The following is a 19,173-nucleotide window of genomic DNA, read 5'->3' as shown; positions in this document are numbered from 1 at the left end:
CCACTGCAGGACCGGCCTATCCCGACCGAAGTAAGGACGATACAGCCAATGTATCTCTATCAAGTGGCTTAGGCTGTCTGATAGAGACTGTATGTAGGGCGAGAAGTGCTTTTAAGTGTAATTGTAGTGTTGTAGAGGCTTTGTATGTGTGTGTAGTCTGTGAACCAAGTGTAATCTGCCCGCACAAGCCGACTGGGTGCAAACATACTTTACAGTACGCGACACTGGTTCAACCACAGCACCCTTGGTGTCCACCAATGCAATATATGGCCGGGAGAACACTTTCAAAGTTTATTACCCTGACTGGGTGCAAACCCTCGCTCTCCAGCGTGCAAAAATGCACTTTACCACTGTGCCACAGAGGCTTCGCTTCATATATATATATATATATATATATATATATATATATATATATATATATATATATATATATATATATATTATTCCCTTTTCTTTCATTCCTTCATTCTTTCCTCTTTCTTCTGCCTATGGGTGACTCCACACTGAGTGACAAGCCAAATGGTTTCCTGTACACCAGGAAACTATTTACTATGCTGGGTGGTAACCATATAACCAAATTTTGGCGCCTGGTGGTTTAGTGGGTAACTATTGTGCTCCAATCGGATTGAGCCGGTGAAGGTTTATATCAAAGTGGTGGTTGGGGTTTATTGTTCATATAATGCCACTCAGGGATGAGTGAGGTTGGTCACTCTCATCTTAAATGTCAGGACCAACTGCCTAGCCCCGGGCTCCTACGCTCCTCATGGGGCAACGTAGGATTGGATGATGGATGGATGGACCGATATATATTAGCAGCAGCAGAATCATCCATACCTCCTTTCCCAACCTAGGGCAGGGTGAGGAGTAGCAACGTCCAGATAACTCAAGTTTGCCCAATCCAATGGGCCACGCTTCCATTCACTCATTAGGGAAGCCCCCGGATTCCTGGCTCAATCTGATATGCCAAAAAACATTCATCAGATTCTGTAGCTTCACATAAACGTATCATCAACGACAGAGTGAATCCGAACGTTGTTACATTAAAAAGGGGTGCCAGATCCATGATCATGCACTCCTCCTCACAACATTCATCCAACAAGCTCGATCTCTGGTTAGTCCTCTAGCCTCTCCGACTTCCATACCTCTCTTCCTTACTGACTCATCCACCATATCTCTACACCTTCTTCTTGGCCTACCTCGCCTCCTCCCTCCTTTAAATTCGCTCATATACTCGTATACCTTTTTCACCACTCTATTGTTATCCATTCGCTCCACGTGACCATACCATCTCGGCGCAGTCTCTTCGATTATGGTGTCCACAGACTTCCTCACTCCGCATCGTTCACGAATCACATTATTTCGTGTCCTATACACTCTCTGTACTCCACATACATTCCTCAACAGTCCCATCTCCATTGCTCTCACTCTAGACATTTAATTTTCATGCCATACCATAGTCTCACACCCATATGTTAAAGCTGACACTAACACTCCTTCGTATCCTATACACTCTCTGTACTCCACATAAATTTCACAGCAGTCCTATCTCCATCGCTCTCACTCTTGACGTTTAATTATCATGCCATACCATAGTCTCACACCCATATGTTAAAGCTGACACTAACACTCCTTCACGTAAGCCTCGCGCAGTTGCAACACTCAAGCCTCTGTTTTTTATCAAGGCATTCATACCACCAGCTATTTTCCTTCTTTGTGTCACTCTACTTTCCACTTCTTTTGCATATTTACCTCTCTTTTCTATCACTGTACCCAGGTGTTTGAACTCTCTCACCAATTCCAGTCCCTCTCCATGCACTGTAACGTCACACTGGGAGTCACTTTCTCTCTCGATTACCATGACTTTATTCTTCTCTTCATTTACTCTCAAGCCACGGCGCTCACAGACATCAGCAAAACTCTGCACTTGTCTACCAAGTTCTTGTCCGGTATTTGCAATAGCACTCCATCATCAGCATACAGCAAATATGAGCTATTCCATCCATTCTCATTCATTACCAATGCCATCCGTCTCTCCATTATTCGTGTTTTTACTTCTCTCATCATCCCATCCACATAGCCATGGGGACATCACATAACAGTGTCGCACGTCCACACTGATCGTGAACCATTCACTTAGATGTCCATTTACTCTTACACATGCCTCACTACCATCATGAAAACTCTTGACGGCACCTAGCAGCTTACCATCTACACTGCACATGCATGAAACGTCCCACAATCCTTCTCTGTCTACTTTGTCGTATGTTTTTTTCTAGACCCATAAATGCCATAAACACCTTATCGTCCTTCTTACAAGGCTTCTCCACCATGTCTCACTGCAAATATTTGATCCATACATCCTCTGCCACTCCTAAAGCCACCCTGTTCATCACTCACTGGGACTTCTATCTCTTATACTTTTTCAATAAGAATTCTTCCATATATCTTTCCTACAACACTCAATAAACTTATGCACGATAATTCTTGCACTCACCTCGCTGACCTTTATTTTTTGTACAGGGATTCAGGTTTGCCTTTGTCCACTATACTGGTACAGTTTCACTCATCCATGCCATCTTACATATCTCCATCAAGCACTTCATTCTGCTCTCTCCACCACACTTAATCATCTCTGCATGGACCTCATCAACCGCAGCTGCTTGCCCATTCTTCAGCCGCTTCACAGAGTTCTTCACCTGTGCGAGTGTCGCGTTTCCTGGCACTGCATTCCTTCTCTGTTCACCCCCCAAACCAATCATGTTTACAGCCGCTCTGCTCTCTCCATTCCCATTCATCATGCTTTCAACATATTCATTCCATATGGTCCTTACTTAATCCCCATGGGTTAATCTACCACTTTCATCCTTCACACTTTCACACTTCTTTTCGCTGTCACTTCCACATTTCCACACCTCTTTCCAGAATAACTTCCCATTTTCAGAGTAATTTCAATTCCTTTTTCATCCAAGATCATCATTTACGTCCTCCTTTTTCCTCTTCACTTTTCTATTTACGTGCTTCTTGCTGTCAGTATATTCAGTTTTTATTTCAATTGAGCCCCTGTTCTGTAACCTCTCCAGTCACATCTTAATCTTTTCCTTCACTGCTCCCTTAACCTCTTCATCCCATCATGCCGTACCATGCTTCTTCGTTGTTACTCTTGCCACACCACACACAGCTTTAGCATTCCTAACTAAGCAGTCCCTATGTCATTCCACAGGCTGTCCAGATCCAGTTCATTCCAGTTCACTAATTCCTACTCCCCCCCCCCCCCCATTTTTGGTCCTGTACGCATCTGCTATTTCTTTGAACCTCAGCTTCTCAACTTTTCAGTCTTTCTCCCTGACTGCTCCTCTCTCTCTCCTGTTCCACGTCACTCCTCTCAGCTTGATCTTGAATTCCACAGTCTTATGACCTGACAGACCTCCACATCGTCCTCTCACGGCCTTCGTATGAGCAACCATTTCCAGCATCGACCTCTCTACGAGCACGTAATCAATCAGAATCCTTTCGACACGATTCCCATTCCTTCTATACTATGTGTATTTATGTGCATATTTGTGGTTGAAATCGGGTCGCAAATGCACCTCCTTTCCTGACACATATCCTTCCTTTGCTTCCCATTATCATTTTCTCCTGGTACTCCATTAAAACCCATTATGTCCTCCTCATGACCAGTGTCTACTCTTCCATTCATATCGCCCATTACGATCACATTATAGCTCCTGGGCATTTCTCCCATTGCTTCTTCCAGCGCATCCGAAAACCTGTCTTTCTCACTCATGTCATCACACGGTGCATACGGTACAATCACTGCCACTTTCACCTTCTTAAACTTGAACTTGACATACATACATCTTGAGCTAACACTTTTGTAATCTTCACTGTGCCACACCTCATTCATCAACAAAGCAACTCCTTCCTTGCATCTTCCTTATCCATTCATGTCCGATCTTACACATTTCACACCCTCCCACTCCTCCACTTCACACCCAATCATCTTTGTTTCACACAATGCCATCACACCATATCTCACACTCTTGAACACATTCACTACTTCCACCCTCTTGCTCTCCTCATTCACACCTCTCACATTCCACATGGCCTTGCGAATCTGCCTATTTGGCTGGGGCCCTGGGCAGGTATTGGGCCCTCCGAGGCTCTCTGAAACGTCAGCCATGATTAAGTGATCTGAAATATGGGAATCTGAGGAGCACTTAACTCTGCCAAAAAAAAAAAAAAAGGTTATATGGTTACCACCCAGCATAGTAAATGGTTTCCTGGGCACAGGAAACCATTTGGCTTGTCACTCAGTGTAGAGACCATAAGGCATCCCTAGACTGATTGGATGATGGGCACCCCCACTTACCACAAAACACACACACACACACACACACACACACACACACACACACACACACACACATACACACACACACACATATATATATATATATATATATATATATATATATATATATAAATATCTAAATCTCTATATATATATATATATATATATATATATATTTTAAATGAAGACCAGGACAAGGAGACGATGGACTGGGGCCATGGTCACGATTTACTTCAGTGACGTTTCGAGGAAATCCAACCTCATCATCAGACAAAACTAAAATACGTAACATGAATTAGAAAATGAAGTTTCACCATAACCTCATTCACAAATTAATAAAAACAATAAAATATATACAAATTAAATTATAAAATGAAGTAGTAAAAAAAAAAAAAAAGAAAAATCATTCACAAAATTACTAAAAATCTATCCTATACACGTCTACACCGTGGCAACTACACAAGCAACTGATCAGTAGACGAAAGTCTGTGGAAAAGTAAACTTGGATGAGCCTGTAATTCTATTTCCCTCATTTTGGCATTCCATTCTTGTTCCCTCATTTTGGCATTCCATTCTTGTTCCCTCATTTTGGCATTCCATTCTTGTTCTCTCATTTTTGCTTGCACTTCATGTTCTCTCATTTTTGCTTGCACTTCAAGTTCCCTCAACTTAATTCTGGCTAACTCAAGTTGCACTTTGTCACCAGTATCATGAGCAGAAAAATCACTAGGGCCAGGTATCTCCGATGCTAAAGGCTCAGGGTCAACACCTTGTGCAGTATCAAATGGCTCAGAACTAGCTATAGAGGACTCACTTTGCTCAAACATGATGTCCAATACTAAATCAAGTAACTTAGTGACTGAGGCAGGAAATCTTAACTGTAAAACCTGGGCAAGCAATATGAGCTCGTGTTTTGTGAGTGTTTTCACTCTGGTTGGGGATGGCTTAGAATCCAAAAATGCTTTCACATCGCTATCACTCATTAGGGCCATGATTACTGATAATAATTAAGTAGGTAAGAGTAAGCCTCGGAGTCCCCAGGGGGGGGGGACCATAAATGCCCCCACCTTCAGCCCCTCTCCCGGTGACGACTCAAGGTGCCTGGAACCACTGTCTGACTCTCTTCTTCATTTCTGCAACATTCGTGGCCTTTCCTCTAACTTTTGCTCTGTTGAGCACCACCTCTCCTCCTCTAAACCTCACCTTCTTTTCCTAACTGAGACTCATCTGTCTGAGGCAACTGACAGCAAACCCTTTTCTGTATCCTCCTACTTTCTCTATACTCATTTCAAAGCCAAAGGTGGCTGTTGTGTATATATACACAACAACTTATCTTGCTCTCGTGTTCCTGAACTCGATTCTTCTGAATTCTCTACACTCTGGCTTCGGCTTTCCTGTCATTCTCTGACTAAATATATCTGTGCTGTTTACTTATCTCCTAATTCTACTGACTATCAAAAATTCTTTGACTATCTTACTTCTGTGATGGAGCACATTCTATCCATTTCTCCTTTCTCTGAAATCTCCATTCTTGGAGGTTTCAATGTTCACCACCACCTTTGGCTCTCCTCTCCTTTCACTGATCCACCTGGTGAACAAGCCTACACCTTTTCTATCCTTAATGACCTAGAGCAGCTTGTACAGCACCCTACCCGTATCCCTGACCGCCTTGGAGAGAGCTCCAACATACTTGATCTCTTCCTTACAACTAATCCTTCTGCTTACACTGTTAATCTTTTCTCTCCGTTGGGCTCCTCCGATCACAACCTTATCACCTTAACCTGTCCTATCGCTCCGGTACAGCCTGCGGACCCTCCAAAAACACGTCGTCTCTGGCACTTTGGAGCTGCGGATTGGGAGGCCCTCAGGCATTACTTCTTTGATTTTCCCTGGAATGATTATTGCTTTCATGGCCGGGAGCCATCTGGGTGTGCCTCGCGCATTACGGAGGTTATTCTCTCGGGCATGGAACCATACATTCCTTTCTCATATCCTTTGACTAATGCACGAAACCCTTGGTTTAATCGTGCTTGTTCTAATGCTGTCCGCAAGAAGGAGAGGGCCTACAAAATGTACCGGAGCCAACCCACCCCTGAATCACATCTTTTATACATTTCTGCCTGGAATCGTGCTAAGACTGTTATTTGCTCTGCTAAAAATAATTTCATCCGGACAAAATGCTCTCAACTCTCTAACTCGAACTCTTCCCGCTCCTTCTGGCACCTTACCAAAAACCTTTCTAACAACTTTACCTCATCATCCTTCCCTCCTCTTTTCTACTCTGATGGTTCTGTAGCTTTTTCTTCTACTGATAAAGCAGATCTCTTCGCTCAGACTTTCTCCTCCAACTCCACCTTAGACGATTCCGGTGCTGTTCCTCCCTCACTTCCCCCCTCTGACTTCCTGATGGCTAACATTAAAATTTCTTCAGCTGATGTATTTTCTGCCATTGCTGGCCTCAGTACTAATAAGGCATATGGACCTGATGGAGTTCCTCCTGTTGTTCTCAAGAACTGTGCTTCTGAGCTTACTCCCTGCCTAGGCAAACTCTTTCGCCTTTCTCTGTCAACTTGGACCTATCCTTCTTGCTGGAAGTTTGCTCTCATTTAGCCAGTCCCAAAGAAGGGTGACCATTCCGAACCCTCTAACTATCATCCAATTGCTTTAACATCCTGTATCTCAAAAGTTTTCTAGTCAATTCTAAATAGAAAAATTTTAAAGCATCTTTCCTATCACAACCTTCTTTCTGATCGTCAGTATGGGTTCCGTCAGGGACGCTCCACAGGCAATCTCACCTACCTTTCAGACTCCTGGTCATCCTCCTTTAGGGACTTTGGCGAAAGCTTTGCCATTGCACTTAACATCTCAAAGGCTTTCGATCGAGTCTGGCATAAATCTTTAATTTCCAAACTGCCCTCTTACGGTTTCTATCCTTCTATCTGTGCCTTCATCTCTAGCTTCCTTTCTGGTCATTCTATAGCCGTTGTAGACAGCTATCGTTCTTCTCCTAGATCTATTAACCCACCCCATCCCGTCGAAGTATGGGTACGTTGCAACGATTTGCATTTGCCAGTCCCGACGACGTACCTGTATGTCGTGCAATTGCAAGGTCCCTAATTTGAACAATTTTCAATTTTTGCGCGTGATTTTTCATATGTATACACGGGACACCTTCCTCTATTCCTCTACAAGATGCCAAGCAGGGACAATGCCTTACACCGCATAACCTCCCCTCTTCCCCCCCTCATGCCATTGTCTCGGCAATTCACCTGTTACCAGTGACCTGGCCAGTAAAGATATTCAGGGCCAGAGTGATTCCCCAATCGATGACAATGTGGAGGACAATGTTTACATAGCATTAGAAGAAGAAACAGTCAGAAATAATGATCAGGTAATGTGGCAAAAAAAGGTCAGGTATGGTGATTAGTTAGTGAGTGAAACAATGCTTATAATGCCTTTATTACTGCTTGAAAACCAATATACTCTCATACTACATATAAATTCATACCAAGTAAATAAATAAATACCGTTTATGAGTGGATGAAATAGTTACCCTCCCATAGAACTCGTTTTCTTTGGTGCCAGCATGTTAGAAAACCCAGTCAGGTAAGGAGGAACTTCTACCTGGACTGAGTATTTTAAACCTCAGGTGAGCGATTTCTCTATGAATTTTCGATGTTTCTCACCAAAAGCGAAGGTTTTAGCCAAAAAATTTTTTTTCGAAAATACCTCGGGATTGGGGGATGTCGGAGGTGCGGAAAACCTCGGAACGTGACAGGTTAACAGTGGTGTTCCTCAGGGCTCTGTCCTATCACCAGCTCTCTTCCTTTTATTCATCAATGACCTTCTAAGCTGTACATCTAACCCTATCCACTCATACGCTGATGACTCCACCCTTCACCTTTCCATTTGATTCCCGCAACGTCCATCTCAGCAGTTACTTCAACAGGCAAGGGATGAGGCTATGGTACACCTAATGTCTGACTTGGCTCGTATCTCTGACTGGGGTAAAAAGAATCTGGTTGTTTTTAATGCATCAAAGACTCAGTTTTTGCACCTATCAACCCGACAAAATCTTCCACAGGTATACCCACTTATGTTTAATAATACTCAACTTAATCCTGCATCATCGTTGAATATGCTTGGGGTTTCATTTGCTTGGGACTTGTCTTGGAAAGGTCATATTACATCTCTTGTAAAATCTGCTTCCAAGCGATTTGGGGTGCTAAGCCGACTCCGTTCCTTCTTTACCCCTGCACAATGGTTGACTCTATACAGGGGTTTTATCTGCCCCTGTGTGGAGTACAACTCTCATGTATGGGGAGGCTCCCCACATACAGCTCTTCTCAACAGGGTGGAGTCAAAGGCTTTTCGTCTCATTAACTCTCCCCCTCTTACTGACTCCCTTCAACCTCTGTCTCTTCGTCGCAGTGTTGCATCTTTATCTCTTTTCTACCGCTACTTCAATGGTCACTGTTCCTCTGAACTGTCTGCATGCATTCCTCCACTTCTACGATGGGTGTGTAGCACCCGTCTAGCAGCAAACTCTCACCCCTTTTCTGTCCAACTCTCTAATGCAAGAGTCAACCGTTACTCCCAGTTCTTCATTTATGTAACAGGTCAACTCTGGAACTGTCTCCCTCTGTCTGCATTTCCTGCTTCCTATGATCTCCAGTCTTTCAAACGCAGTGTGTCCAGGCATCTCAAAATGAATGGATCTTGAATTTGGCTCTCTCTTGTATTTTGTTTTTCTCTTGGAGGGTACAGTATTGCGAGCTCATTGTCTTTGGTTCCTTCTTCCTGACAGAAAAAAAAAAAAAATGTGGCCAAGGTTGCCAATATTATGTCATAGAGCTATCCTGGTAGGAGGTCACCAAATTGTTATGGGGTGTATATTAAGGTACACTCTTAACCCTTAATTAAGCACCAAAAGGGATAAGATAAAGTTTAAGAAAACTAACCTAACTTTACTGTACACTATAACATACACAACCAAACAAGAAACCAGGGTTCGTTTTACAAAAAGGAGGATTCATATAGGCCTCAGGATACAAATATAAAACAAGTTATTTCTTTCCCAACCAGAAAACACTCAGTGGAAGCTAAGTACTCACAAAGCTCGAGGAAACTTGGAGACTTCGAAGGTTAACTCCAGGTATAAATCACACACTAGTGTAAATGGAGGAGTGAATAAAAGAAAAAGGGAAATGGTGCACAAACTGTGTTTTTTTGTAATCAAAGTCACGTACTGAGTAGTGTTGGGGAAATGTGCAACACAATGTGACAGAAGAGTAACGTGACAGTAAATGTGTACAAATGTGTACAAATGACAAAATGTGTACAGGGATGCGTGTACAAAATGAGATAAAAATCTGTCTCTACACACTTTCCTGGAGCTTATAAAGGTTACTTACTCCACCTTTCTCAGCTAATTAACCACTAGGCTGTCTTAAAAATAATCTCTTTCCAGACAGAAACAATAGAGCCACCTGCTACCAATGAGGGCCTCATACACTTCACACAGAACCAATTGCGTGCCATCAAGAACGTGATGAAAGCACCATTTAGGCTTCTAATTGGCAAACATCCCTACTTTACTCCTCCCACATTATGTCACACCCACCGTTCAAGGACAAGAGGAACTTTCTGCGTAAATTGTGAGAAAAACAACTGGGCCTGTATTCTGCATAGTGCTTATGGTCGACCCTAGCTAACCGTCATAGCTAAGCAAATTTATGACAGTCAGTCTTATGGCCGTCGGAAGTCGTCGGCCATACCTCACTAATCCAACAACACCGTCAGCTGCTAGAACGCACCGCTCACAATTTGTCAACTTTAAATTTATGGAATAAAATAGGTTCTTGGCATTATTTTCTTGGATTTAAATTGTTTTAACTTCATATTACGACTTTTGGGGAAGTTAGACATAGTAAAATAGGAATTCGTTTGTGAGAAAATGCGCTGAAACGTATTCCCGTTGAAAAGTGTGTAACCAAAATAAACTTAACCTACCTTATTAATTTCATCTAATTTCATATTAGTATTTTTTTGTTGGCTAGGCTAAACTTGGTTAGGTTAAATTTTATTATATATATATATATATATATATATATATATATATATATATATATATATATATATATATATATATATATATATATATATATTTTATCATTATTTATTATAATATACTTAACCTACATTACAAATATTTTCTTAAGTCCAAAGAAAGTTAAAGAAAATGTTCATTGCTATGGACAGCAATGGGACAATAACCAGTTCATCTGGGTTAGGTTGAGTTATATATTTCTATAATTTGTTTCTGGTTTATTTAATATTTTCATATTTTTTTACACTAACTTTAACCTAAAGTATTATTTTTTCGACCAGTCTAAACTTTACCTATCCCATTATTATTATTTTATTATATTTAATTATTTATTATTTAATATTTTTTAGACGTCCATAATTAACCTAACCTGCTGGGGCTAGCCCTACAAGTACTGTAAAGCCCAAACTCTGCACATTTGCATTTTTCCGGTAGCAAGATAACGTAGTGTTATGATGACCTTAAGCTCCGGGGTGAGTGGGTTTCTCCTCTTGGTGTCATTCGATAAGGCGTCTCTCACAAGATTGGTGACATACAAAATACCGTCCCTGTCTAGCCGGTATCTCTTGATAAGCTCAGCATCACTGAGCTCGTTAAGCACGTCCCTTCTTCGGAAAATATTCCTCGGCTGGGGATCTGCTTGCTGTGGTGCGGCCATGTTGACACACTTCTGACGGTCATAGGCGGCGTTAAGACAGGGTGAACCCGAACATACCATCGCGCGTCTTATTATGGTCGTCCATAGGAGTTTATGGTCGACCATACGAGTTTCTGACGGAGTTATGTCTAAAATGCGCCATTTTGTTTAGATATGTACGATGGACTTAGCTATGACGGTTTGTAGAATCTGGGCCCTGGTGTCTTATCAGCTGAGAAGGCAAAAGTGACCGCTTGGGTTTACCCTTGCAGGCGGCAAAACTGATAAGTCAAATGATTTACTATTCTTGAGGCTCGCTTCTCTCTCCTTTCTTTATCATCCTATTTCTATTTCACCCATTCGTTACTGGGGTAACTACGCCAGTGACAATATATATATATATATATATATATATATATATATATATATATATATATATATATATATATATATATTCTGCTCCAGAACGTCTACTACCGTGCAAATTGTGGGTGCCTACGGAAAAACAATGGCTTCGTTCCTCCAGGTGGCTGTCCCCCTATGGAAGTGCCCATCGAGGTCCCGCCTTGCTTTTCTTAAATAACAGAACAGAGGAAAGAAAAACAAATAAATAAATAAAAACATACACCAGATTACTGGTGTCCTCCATTCATAAATAAATCTGTAACAGTTGGACTTTAACAGCCTTCGGCTGAAGTTTCGGGGGAAGCAACTCTGGGAAAGAAGGTTCCAAAGAGATACAGTTCGGGCAATAAATGATTTCTGATAGGCGGAAATTCTGCAATATGGCTGTGTGACAGCCCAGTCATGAGCACAACCAGATACCCATGTAGCACAAGAGAAGTCATGGAGAGGTGGCACAATGAATGCATCTTCGTCTGAGCTTTTGCCATAAAAGTATCTGTAAAATAATGCAAAGGAGGCAACATTCCCACTTAGCTGTAAGGAAGGTAGTTTGTTTGAAATAGCAGAATTAATAATAATTATAACAGCATTGTTCTGAATTTTGTCTAGTTGTTTTAGTGCAACCTCTCCAAATCCATTCCACAAGGATGAGCAATTTTCTAGCTGAGAGCGCACATGACTCTTATAAACTATTGCTAACTGCTCGTCAGTGAAGAAGCTTCAAACTCCGTACAATAATCCAAGTTTCTCTGAGGCGGTTTTAGCAAGTGATCTGACATGAGAGGTTCAGCTGACGGCAGTCTTAAGTAAAGCACCAAGAATTTCAATACTTTCGGAGATAGGAATATCAGTAGCACTGAAGGTAATTTAAGAACGAGGCACTATCTGTCTACTAGTAAACTGTATATATTTGGCTTTACTAGCATTAAATGAAGCAAGGTTATTTTGTCTCCATTCAGTGATCCTAGATAAAGATTTATGGGGATGGCTGCATTGAATTGCAGCTTAGGGATATTAAGGTTTGTGAATGGGTGTTTAAGTGTGAATGAAATGTGAAGTGTTGAGTCATCTACATATGAATGGATGGGATTATGAGTGAGAAATAAGAGATTAGTAATATAAATAAGGAATAGAGTTGAAGCCAGAACAGATCCTTGTGGCACATCGGCATTAAATAGGTGGAAATTGGAATATACATCATTTACTTTTATCTTTCTGTCACTGAGTTATGAGGAAATCAGAGGAACAGAAGATGTTAGTCCATAGCAAGGGAGTTTGGATAGCAGGAAATGGTTCCACATTCTGTCAAAAGCTTTAGAAATACCTGGACCTACTGAATGAGTTTCTCCATGTTGGTCAATTGATTGATGGATAGTGGAAGTCAGGAGACTGAGTATACTGTATCAGTGATGAGTATATCGTGTCGAAAACCATAGTGTCTATCACTAATTAAGTTGTTTGATTCAAGATGTTTAACTATGTGCTTATTCATTACAGTTTCAAATAATTTACTAAAAGAAGATGTGATAGCTATTGATCCGTAATCAGAGGAGTCAGAGGAACTTCGTTTCTTCGGAACTGGCTGGATATTCACTTCTTTCCAAGAGTTAGGGAATGAAAACGTACTATATGTATGCATAGTCTTCGTAATTTAGCCAGAACAGAAGCAAGTTCTGGGGAGCACTTTTTCAATAAAACTGGATGAATTCCATCTGGGCCGTTAACTTTGTTGGCTGGTGAATATTCTAGGATAGATTTTACGTATCTAGTCTCTATTTTAAGTGTACTAAATTCGGAAGAGTCAAGTTCAAGTACTGGGACGTACTGGCTGAGTTCCTCCAAGGTAGAATTTCTGGCAAATGTACTGGCAAGGATATTCACGTTATCACTTCGGTCATTAAATGTTACCGTCTGAAGATTTTTGTGGGGGAATGGGTGATGACTTGTTAAAATTACCACTGAATAAATTGAAAGCTGACCAGAATATTCTATTGTCTATAGGATTGTTTAGTAATTTGGATGCTTTGTTATGAAGAAAGTTTGATTGAGCGAGATTTACTTCGTATTACTGCTTTTGCATGGTTTCTAGCATTGTGAAATTGGCTAAGTGATTCAGATGTTATTATTTATTTTTTAATTAAGAATTATATTCTAATGACTTTCGGGCCAGTGCTCTGGCACAATTGCTATCAAACCATTTAGGGGAGTCCGATCTTTTAGTGAACTGTTGACTTGGTATGAACAATTCCATACAAGCTTGTATTAAGCCATTAATGTGAGACTGGGTAGAACTGCTATCACTAGAGGAGAAAGAGTGCCGTGGAATGTCAGCTAAATAATTTCTGAATCCATCCCAGCCTGTATATTAAAGTGCCATCGGGTCACCCAGATAGGTTCAAAACAGGAGGTTTGGGGGAGCCGAATAATGAAACTTTGATGAGATTGTGGTCGGAGGATCCAAGTGGTGACAGTACTTCAATCCTGTAATGATATGGATCATTTATAAGGAACAGATCCAAGCGATAGGGGGTATGGCCAGGATTATCAGGTATTCTGCTTGGTTGCATTACCAACTGCATGAGTTTAAACGATTCTGCAAACAGCACACATTCTAGACCAGTATCGTCAGTTCTTGCAGAGTGTGATGACCATTTTATATTATGTATGTTAAAATCACCAAAAAAGGTCATTTTAGTGCTAAGAGTGAGGTGAATGTTAGTCAACTGTGTGGATATGGAGTCAAATACGCTGGTTCTGAAGAAGCATTGGGGAAGCAATAGACTATACAGATATATTTGGTAATATTTAGATAATTTAGTTTAAACAGCGAATAATCAAAATTAGATGAAGTGAAGTTCAAAACAGTTTGAACTTCAAATTCAGATTTGATAAAACAATAGGTGCCACTCTTGTTACGTAAGTTTGTGGGGAGATGGTAACCAGGAAAACAAAATGGAGATATTTCAGTAGAGGGAGAGATTTGGGGCACTGTTAGGAATAGGGCTAGAGGGGATTTTGATTTCAAGAAAAATGAACTAATACATATTGGTACTAAGACCACGGATATTGGTGAAGTTTAGGGCCGACGCTTCTCAGCTGATGAGCATGAACTGTGTTTGCAATAGTTACTGTCGGGAGAGTCGCATGATAGCGACCGGGAGGACCTGGTGCTGCTAGCCCTACACTGCCGGTGGTGGAAAACCAAGATATCACTGAGCTTGCTGATGTTAATGCAGTGGCCATGGCTAAGGAGGAATGGAAATAGATGGTGTGATCTCTAATGTGCATGTAGTGTGGTGTAGACAGTTGAAAGTAGAGAAATGAGAGTGTGCTGGCCTACTCTCTGTGTAAGTGAAAGCACTGAAAATGTTCAGCAAAGGGAGATCGTCAAGACCAGGTCCTGAGGGCTGGTGAAACGGGAGCTCCATCTCTCCCACTGCCAGCTTGCCATCCACATCGGGACTACTGCCCTGTTCGACTGGTGCTACAGTCTACTCCCTTAAATGTAGCTGGAGCGAACATCTATCAGACTGCAAGATTTCGTTTTCCAAAGTTAAAAACCGTGACCTTGCCCCCCAGGTCTCACTGTGCCTGAAACGTGGCACTAGTAACGATCGACAACCTTCAGAGACTCCACGTTTCCCAAAATGTGGCCGACTTGAACATCTATCATTATACAATATTAAATGTTTTTTTATTATAACCTTGGGCCATGCATAACAAATTTGCCTATGACCACCGTGGGCTGCCCTCTGGAGTCACACCATACTTATATCCTGGTGTGAGTGGATCTATACCATTGTACATAAAATTGTGTCCCTAGGTAAAAAAGTGGTCACGCCTAACAGTACTGGGTGGGGCAACCGAGGGTCCTACCCTGTTTGAAACTTGGCTTATGGCAGGTTTACCACTGACGGAAAATTTGTTTTCCTGACACTTCCGTAAGGACTGGACCCTTTTCTTCAAGGAAGTGCTGTAACTTTGTAAGCGAGTGTTTGAAGGAGGGTGTGACACAATTACGGACAAGCTCTATATTTGGCTGAGCTTGTGGGCATGGCAAAAACAACAGCCACCTTGTGTGACTGAACTCATCTTGTATGATATTAAAAAATCCTGTGCACAGTGGGTCAGCTCTTGAACATTAATTTTCTCCGTTATCCTTTTCTCCCAGGGGCCAGACATTCAATTTCCAAGGAATCTCAAAATGAACAGATACCAGTACTGGATTGGCTGTATTTTGTTCGAATTTCCAGCTCCTAGTCTTTGGTTTCTTCTTGTTAAATCAAAGTCACATCAATAAAAGATAAACACAGGAGGAGTTGGATATATGCCTTTTCATTTGAATGGTGGAGGTCTATGCTTTTATTAATAAATGAATACTTAGCCATAGGAAATCAGTTAATATTGCCTTTTACCATTTATATTAGTGAGAAAAACATAGGACTGCCCCTGCAATCACACTTTCTGGTCTACAGTGTCATGCAAACACTCTGATTCCATAAAATATTACTTGCAAATAGTAAGAAAGATAACATGTAAGATGTTGCATCTATAATACTGATTTTTCTAGACTCTAGAGTAATCGTACTACATCTTGGTATATAAGAGAATTTTCTATATCAAAATAAAGCAACTTGTACATTCTAAAATCCTTATCACAGAGCCTGCTTTGGTTTCACAATATTCCCACTGTCCTGGCATCTTTAATGCATGTTAAATTCATATACCAGAGGCATATATTACATATTTGTACCACACTACTCACCTATTCTCAATGATAATAATAATAATAATAATAATAATAATAATAATAATGATATTAATAATAATAATCTATCTATCTATTGCCAGACGCCTCAATCCCGTTTGGGGTGGCCACAAACAAATCGCCTCCAAGTCGCCCTGTCCCCCGCCATTTCACTACCCTGCTCCCAACTCACACCCCCCTCTCTCATATACCTCTCCACCCCATCCCTCCATCTCATCCTCGGTCTCCCCCTCCCTCTTCCACCCTCCACCTCACTCACATACACTCTCTTCGTCAGTCTTTCACCCTCCATCCTCTCCACATGGCCAAACCACCTCAGTGTGTTCCTCACAACGCTTCCTATCACATCCACATCAACACCACAACGCTCCTTTATATCCTCATTCGTCAGCCTGTCTCTCCACGTGACTCCACAAGCTCCTCTTAAATAACTTTAATAATAATAATAATAATAATAATAATAATAATAATAGCAACAACAACAACAACAACAACAACAACTAATAGTAACGACCATCACCAAACTGAACTTTTCCCTCAACGATAACGATGATGATAATGATGAAGTGATGATTATGATCCTCATCAATATCATCTTCTTTCCCACTACTACAGAATGAGTCGGAAATGCAGAAAAAGGAACATAAGCATTAAATCTGGCGAAACTATCGTCAACTCACTAGTTAAGATGGTCGCATTTTGACTCACTCATCATGTAATCAGTTCAACTTGAGAATGCTACTGATGACTCGATGTTCCTACCCAGAATTTATCCTATTCAGCTTTAGAAGGTCTAATCGAATTGGAGGAGTTATATACTGCAAACACTATCCATACCGTCTAAACACTACTCACCACAGGACAGACTTTTCCAACTGGTGGCTTTCTATGTAGGTTTAAATAATACACCAAAATAATTTAATTCTTCTCCGTAGCCGAATAAAATCGTATTGAACTAGCAAGAATAAAACAATTATGTCATCTGATCCAGTGGTTGAAAACTTTCTAAACAATGACATATTTTGCTTCATGATTACTCCGATATCTCCTGAAAGTGATGCTGAGCTTACAAGAGGTTATTTGTAATGCAGAAGATAGAGATATCCCTCATTAATGCTTTCACTGCTGGAAGTACTAACAACCTGAATCTTTTGTTGGTTGCTTAAGTAAAAAAAAGTACAGTGCCTTCAGATTCTTCATTTTGACATATCTCTCATCAATATATAATTTGTGTATGTTTCAGGGCATGTTTGTTATACTTGGTATCGGCTTCCTCATTGGATGTTTGACCTTCCTGTTAGAAGTTACGTGGATTGCTGCTAAGCCGATATTCGTACTGTGCAAACATCGACCAATACAAACATCTGCATCTTGTAATCTTCAGTGAGGAAACATGAACAAGACGACACTAAGTAGAGTTATAACAAGTACCATATTTAAACTGTCTGTTTATAATAATATATGTAATTGGTGTAACAAAAATGCTGATTTATAAAGCATAAAGATATATCACTGATTGTTTAAGACTTTTATTATACTGTGGATAATAATTTCAGTGTTTTCTAGCAAATACGGCATTTAAGAATTTTTCTATTTCAGTCCATGATCGAGAAGAGGCAAGTTACTGCCTGTACTGTATATATTCAGGTTGTCCATAAATTAATCACCTAACTATGAAACTGAATTAAGGTTCAGCATTTACGCCCGTAGGCTTGAAACTGAGGGGAGGGGTTACCCTTCCCGCACCCTGCTCGAGGTGGAAGCTCACACATTCAACGTATGTGGTAATCTTGAAAGCGGGAGAGCGCACCCCTTCGTGTGGGTAGGCGCGGCAAAGAGTTGGTAACACTGCTAATTTTAACATTCAAAATCTTAAAACAAAAACAATAAATATGACAGTTTCTAAGACTCATACACAAGATAATCTATTAATGTTTTCAATTCTTACCTCTTTTGTTATTAAAGACTGGCATTTGTTCTTAAATACTCTGTATAAGAGTATGCATACAGGCTTTGGAGAGCATGTACCGTAGGGAAAATTTGGTGTCAGACATAGCTTCAAAGGTTCATGCGGTCAGTAATATCCCTACTAATGCCTTAGCCGGTCATACCGATTTTGACTATATTTCTGCCTCAGATGCTTGTTTTTGTCATTTTTTGCACCCAGAACTCTGAAATCCCACTCCACAGGACACGGGGGGAATGGGTAAATTTGAAAACCAATCACGCACACCGAAAATAAAAGCCAAATTCGTTCAGATCACACCAAAATAAACCAGATAAATATATTGCCAAGCCAAAACAAAATAGTGCGGACTCGCAAAAACTCAATGAACGTAAACATGAGACTTCGTAATTCAAACTAACTGGCTTTGCACCAGTCGTTTGTTTAGGTAGAACTCGGCCATTCTTTACTGTAGGAATTATTTCACTTACTAATCAAACTAAATATAAAAGTATCATGCACCATATCCGATAAACAGCTTGGCAGAAATATTGAGAAATAAAAGGGAAGTGGATGCAGTGCCTCATCTTTGTTTTCGTCTCGTCGCAAATTAATTATCTCCAGAGAAGCGATGAAGTCTTTTAAATCGATAAAAACATTAACGCCCGTAGTCTCGAAACTGAGGGCACGGGTTACCCATCCCGCACCCCACTCGAGGTGGAAGCTCACACCTTCATCGTAAGTGGTAATCTTGAAAGTGGGAGAGCGCACCCCTTCGTGTGGATAGGCGCGGCAAAGAGTTGGTAACACTGATAAATTTTAAAATTCAAAATATTAAAATAAAAACAATACATATGACAGTTTCTAAGATTCACACACAATATAATCTATTAATGTTTGCAATCCTTACCTCTTATGTTATTAAATACTGGCATTAAAGACTGGCATTTGTTCTTAA

The 19,173-nt window shown here is 40.7% G+C and overlaps 1 protein-coding gene across 1 annotated transcript in view; it reads left to right on the top strand.

The window, feature by feature from the left end:
• The window catches only part of LOC145407481 (putative glutamate receptor), a 455,848-nt gene extending 438,172 nt beyond the window's left edge, over positions 1-17,676 (top strand). Inside the window, exon 11 of the mRNA XM_080278412.1 lies at positions 17,514-17,676. Coding sequence (XP_080134538.1) covers positions 17,514-17,657 — 144 coding nt within the window. The 3' untranslated portion in view covers positions 17,658-17,676. The remainder of the gene's footprint in view (positions 1-17,513) is intronic.
• The last annotated feature ends 1,497 nt before the right edge of the window (positions 17,677-19,173 follow it).

The sequence above is a fragment of the Coenobita brevimanus genome, chromosome 8, assembly GCF_032717465.1.
Source record: "Coenobita brevimanus isolate Jiangsu-jjx chromosome 8, ASM3271746v2, whole genome shotgun sequence".
NCBI lineage: Eukaryota > Metazoa > Arthropoda > Malacostraca > Decapoda > Coenobitidae > Coenobita > Coenobita brevimanus.
Note: the sequence above shows the minus strand (reverse complement) of the source record. Positions and strands in the feature narration are given on the sequence as shown.